We start from the raw sequence: 5,456 nt of genomic DNA, 5'->3' as shown, positions 1-5,456 counted from the left end.
GATCCCTCTGAGGAAGGACACTGTTTGCTGGCACTACACCCTTCCTTTGTGGTTGTGATAAACAACGATTTGGATTTTTTTAAAATGGTCATTCATCATCTTTTCCCCAAACAAACATGCTTGGCTGTGGGGATATTGGTGCATGTTCTTAGATATTCCTAAAGTTTTCCTTATGAACAAGGGGAGGGGTGTGTGTTTGTCTTCCATGAGGGAATATGGAAGGGGTATGTGATTCCATGCATCCTGGGTCTAGGTGGGAGAAAGCCTTTACCCTGCCCGGCTAAGTAAGAAACATCTAAGCATTTAAATTCTGAAAAAATACGGTAAAATAATGGAAATCTTCTGAGTTGCTTTGGTTTTTTCCTAGTTTGGGAAAGTTGGAATGACAGTTCTTCCCCTGCAAGGTTTGCCATTCCGAGCAGAGTGTGGGTTCCTCATGGATTCAAGGACTGTCATTAAAGGACTGTTGCAAACCTATTTTTGAAGTGCCTCATCTGAAGAAACTGAACTGCCACTTACTCTGCTCTCAGAAGGGACTCGCTTTTCCATGTGGAAAGAGTAGATACATTTCTTTTCCTCACCCTCAACTCCCAGCAGAGCAGTTTCTGGTTTCATGTCTATTTTTGGCAAGATCTGTGAAATCACAAAAATAATACAGAGCTTGGAGCATTCTTCTATACTATATTTGCCTGCTGGCAATGTACACTCTTGTTCATTTGTCATTTCAGTTCTGTATTTGCTGCTAATTGTGGAGCCCATTTCCCAAAGCTGGAGGAGTTTTGCTAGGAAAAGGCAGTGCAAAGCTTCCCAGTGCTGGGTTTAAAGCAGGAGCAATCTCTGTGAGATTACACAGATGATGGAGAGTGGTTTCAACTGTGGACCATGATCCTACTGTGGCTTCGGCGAAGGCAGGTGGGATCCTCGGATGTGTTGGGCAAAGGACTTCTCTAGGAACTGGTGCCACTGTGAAAGGCCCTGGTGAGGCATCACTTAAGATGCTGAATGCCCTTTTGGGTGTGAAGATTCATTGAAGTAGGAAGTGGGACACAGAATTCTGGGAGGTGGATTGATCCCTCCTTACAGGGGCAGAGCTTGTTTCTTCCAACAAGGCAGAGCCTGAAAATGAATCAATCCCTGCCACACTCCTGCAGGAAGATGGATGCACAGTTATTGCCCCCCACAGTTGTGGGGGGCACAGGGATACTCCATGAATTGCTGTGAGCTGGAGCTGAGGGACAGAAAGGGCACTGACCTGTTGGGGTGAGTCCAGAGGAGGGCACCAAGGTACTCAGAGGGATGGACCACCTCTGCTGTAAGGCAAGGCCAAGAGAACTGGGATTGTTCAATTTGGAGAAGGCAAGGCTCTGGGGTGACCTAGTTGTGGCCTTCCAGTACCTGAAGGCAGCCTACAAGAAAGATGGGACAAGACTATTTACAAGGGTGTGAAGTGGCAGGACAAAGGAGAATGAGTTCAAATTGAAGGAGAGTAGGTTTAGATTAGATAGTGGGAGAATTTTTTTCCTTGTGAGGGTGGTGAGGCCCTGGCAGAGGGTGTCCAGAGAAGCTGTGGCTGCCCCATCCGTGGAGGTGTCCAAGGCCAGGCTCGATGGGGCTCGGAGCAACCTGGTCTAGAGGAAGGTGTCCTTGCCCACGGCAGGGGGCTGGAACGAGACGACGTTCGAGGTTCCTTTCAACCCACACCATTCCGTGACTCCATGAACAGGCTCCTGGAGCACCGGGGTTCGCCGAGCCGGGGCGGTGGGAAGGGCCGGGCTGCGGGATCGGAACGGGGCGCGGACTCGGGCGGAGAGCGGTGGCCGGGGAGGGGACGCGGTGTCCGGTCCCGCCCCGCTGCCGGCAGCCCCAGCTCGGCCGAGCCGCCACTGCGCCGGTGCCGCTCCCGCGGGCTCCGCGCCGGCGCGGGGGATGCGCGGGGCCGCGCCGGGACCCGCAGCGCCCAGGTAGGGCGGGGAACGGGGAACGGGCGCCGGAGCGGGGAAAAGTTGGGGGTTCATGCTGCCTGGAACAAATAAATATCTCCTCTTTTAAAAATACATATACGTGTATATGTATGTATTTATTGTTATTATTATTTTTCATCCCACTCGGTAATTTCAACATCCCCTTGCTGCAGGAAATGGGCAGCCGTGGTCATGGAGTTCTCTTAAGCCAAGCAGCGCCAGCATCCCTTGGAAAATTTTCCCGCCCCAAAGGCATCGGCAGCTCAGTTAGAGGGCTGGAGGTGAGGAATACGCCTGTTACCAGCTCCTTACTAAATTGTTGGGAATGGCTGGAGTTGAGGGTGTGTTGAGCCACGCTGTTCCAGGCAGTGACTAATGAGGACTAATCCAAATTGTTTTCCATGTCTCCAGCAGAAGAAAGCGTGGCTTGTGTGGCTGATGGAGCTGGCCTTTCTGGGATGTGAATAAGAGCTTTCACTTAATGCACATCGCTGTACTGCCTTGATAACTGCACTTTGTAAGCCTCCTGAAACTAAATAGGCAAGTTTTACATTTATGTACATGTGGAAATACAGAAATGTTTGTTTTTACATATATGTGTTCGTTTATATGTATGCTTATATTCAGAGATGTCTTATCCCACCTTCCGGTAATTGAAGGGATTTTACAGAAAAGGAGAGCAATATTTTACATTGATAGTGATAGGACAAGGGGGAATATTTTTAAACTAAAAGAGGAGAGATTTAGATTAGTTATTAGGAAGAAATTCTTTACTGTGAAGGTGAGAAGGCCCTGGCACAGATTGACCAGAGAAGCTGTCGCTGCTCCATCCCTAGAAGTTGGATGGGGCTTGGAGCAACTTGGTCTAGTGGAAGGTGTCCTGCCCATGGCAAGGGGTTGGAACAAGATGGTCTTTAAGATCCCTTCCACCCCAAACCATTCTGGGATTCTCATCTTCGGGTGAATTTAAAACGGAAATTATCACTTTATATTTGGTAGTGAAGGCTGGCTGATCACAGAGGATTAAACTTCATTAAATGTAGTCTGTCTATGTTTTGTGTGCTGAATGTATATTTTCTACATATCTAATAGCAGATGATTCTGTTTCTCCTACTGCTTAACTAATGTTCCATTCTTTGAATCAGAAAAATACCTTCACTGTTCTAAATTTATGATATCAGAAGAATCACTGATGAAACAGGTGTTTTATTTTCCCAGGGAGGACTATCAGGAGAGCTGAGAATGAGATGGACTTACCGTGAAGGACACAAAGCTCTGGGTGATGATGAGCTGCAGATGAACACAGTGTTTGCCTCAGAGGATGGACGTGAGCGTGGACTGGAACTCTGAGAATAACATTTGCGACACAGGTGGGAAGCATTCAAATTATCCCAGAAAGGCCACGAAGCAGGTGGGCCACACCTGTAGCCTGCAGAAGGAGGTGGACATGAATTACTTGTGCAGTCCTACTGGAAGCTCTGCTGGACCCGCAGGAAAGCAGGAGCTTACTGCAGAGCTGCAGTGTGGAGACAAAGAAACCTGTGACACTTACAGCCAGAAACAAGGTGAGAGTCCAGCTGGGGAGTTTGCCCCCTCCAGCACCAACTTCCACCTGCAGAGTGAAGATAAGGATTTAGATCGCTGTTCCTCTGAACGCCCCAGAAAACCATGGATGATAGCGAAACTTTGTGAGGACAACAAAAGCACTGCTCTTGGGGATGTGTTTGGTGAGGACCTGGAGCCTGTCCCCGAGGAAGCTCTGCCCTATCGATGCAAGAAGTGTGGCTCCTCTTTCCACAGTGTGAGCGAGCTGCAGGAGCACAGGCGAGCTCACCTGCTGGAAAACTCCTACCACTGTCCCATCTGTGCCAAAGCGTTCTCCCGCGCAGCCAACCTGCGCATGCACAAGCTCATCCATTCCAGCGAGAGGCCGCACAAGTGCCCGGAGTGTGACAAGGGCTTCATCCGCACAGCTGACGTCTGGAGGCACCTGCGCAATGTGCACAAGATCGAGCGCTCCATGGTGATCCTGGGGAATGGCGTGGCCAGGAACCCCTGGTCAGTGGTGCATCGTGGCCAGCACAACGCTGAGTACCCAGATCAGCCTTGTCCTGAAAACCCAAAGTCTCAGGAAGACAACTTCAAACCTTACACCTGCCCAACATGCGGCAAAGGTTTTGATAAGCCCAACCTGCTGTCCAAGCACAAGGTGATCCACCGGGAGGACAAGCCCTACAAGTGTCAGGAGTGTGGCATGGCATTTGTGCAGCTGCTCAGGCTCAAGAGACACCAGCAGACTCACTCTGGGGCACGGCCCTTCTATTGTGAGGAGTGTGGGGGAACCTTCACCCGGCTGGCATCGCTCCAGCGCCATCACCGCATCCACACCGGAGAGAAGCCCTACTCCTGTAATTTCTGTGGGCATTCCTTCACCGAGTCAGGGACCCTACGGAGGCATGAGCGCACACACAAGTTGGACAAACCTTAATTTGTGGTCTCTGTGGTTGCTTTGTACCTGAACAAGGTCTGCTCAGTTGAGCTGGAAAAGCACCCCATGGTATGTGCTCTGCCCAGTCCAGACCCACTGCCCAGCAGTGGCTGACAGGGAATGCTGCATCACAGAGAGCTCTGGAACTTGTACTGGGAGGGATTGCACTGCCTGGCTTTAAACTGCTTTGTATGAAAAAATAACCTAATTACCCCTGAGTAATGAAATGGGAGGCTTGAGGAGACTGAAATCACTCACATGTGCTTGCGCTGTCTCTGTTTGCAGGATTGGCGATGCATCAGCTCAAGCTTTGTGCAGGGATGTGCAATCACAGGCCATGAGAATTCACTGGATGAATTGGCCCTGCCCTCTTGCGTGTGATGGCTCTTTGACACTGAGTTTGGAGATCTGTTAATTTGCTAAGTTAGAACAGTCCAGAGTTGTCCCTCTATCCCTTCTTTCCTTGTATTTTGCTGAGTTCTTCTTTCTGTTACATTTCTTTTTATTTGAAGGGGAGTGTCATGTTGGTTTTTAAAAAAAACCAAACCAAATCCCACTTACAAACCAGTTCCTTAATAAACACAACAGTTACCAGCTGTATTTCAGAATGTTTCTATCTGAGGGAGTACCAATATTTTATGCACCTTTGTGTGATGGGTTGAATGTCTGTTAATAATGGGGAAAGCTTTATTTTGGCTATGGTGGTGCAAACTCTTGGGGTGATGGGGTTCAAATATGTTTGTGTCTCTGATGGAACCATGCACACTAAATCTATCCAGCTGAGTATTGTGGAAGGAAATGCTTGAGGACACAAAATTCAAAGAGCAGAAGACCAAATTTAAGCCACCTTTGCTACTCATTGCATAGGAATCTTATGGATTTAAATGTTTTCACACACAGGGAAGCTTCCCATAACAAAACCATGTTCTGTGGTGTGCCCGAAGTGTCTGTTAGACTCTTCACTTTGATTTAGATTCAAATGGTTAGTGAAGAAAAACTTCCTTAGA

The 5,456-nt window shown here is 48.8% G+C and overlaps 1 protein-coding gene and 1 long non-coding RNA gene across 3 annotated transcripts; both read left to right on the top strand.

Moving 5' to 3' along the window:
• The first annotated feature begins 945 nt into the window (after window positions 1–945).
• LOC125330437 lies at window positions 946–2,496 on the top strand. Of its 2 annotated transcripts, none has more exons than XR_007205528.1 (3): window positions 946–1,284; window positions 2,135–2,242; window positions 2,373–2,496. It is a non-coding gene; the product is annotated as an uncharacterized LOC125330437 (long non-coding RNA). The 2 variants fall into 2 exon arrangements; XR_007205527.1 differs by lacking the exon at window positions 946–1,284 and adding an exon at window positions 1,904–1,961.
• A 684-nt stretch (window positions 2,497–3,180) lies between these two features.
• On the top strand, window positions 3,181–5,049 carry LOC125330436 (zinc finger protein 226-like). The gene is made up of 2 exons (XM_048313540.1): window positions 3,181–4,518; window positions 4,735–5,049. The coding sequence occupies exon 1, from the start codon at window positions 3,283–3,285 to the stop codon at window positions 4,447–4,449; it is 1,167 nt and encodes a 388-aa protein (XP_048169497.1). The 5' UTR covers window positions 3,181–3,282; the 3' UTR covers window positions 4,450–4,518; window positions 4,735–5,049.
• The last annotated feature ends 407 nt before the right edge of the window (window positions 5,050–5,456 follow it).

This window comes from Corvus hawaiiensis, chromosome 9, assembly GCF_020740725.1.
Source record: "Corvus hawaiiensis isolate bCorHaw1 chromosome 9, bCorHaw1.pri.cur, whole genome shotgun sequence".
Classification (NCBI taxonomy): Eukaryota; Metazoa; Chordata; class Aves; order Passeriformes; family Corvidae; genus Corvus; species Corvus hawaiiensis.
Note: the sequence above shows the minus strand (reverse complement) of the source record. Positions and strands in the feature narration are given on the sequence as shown.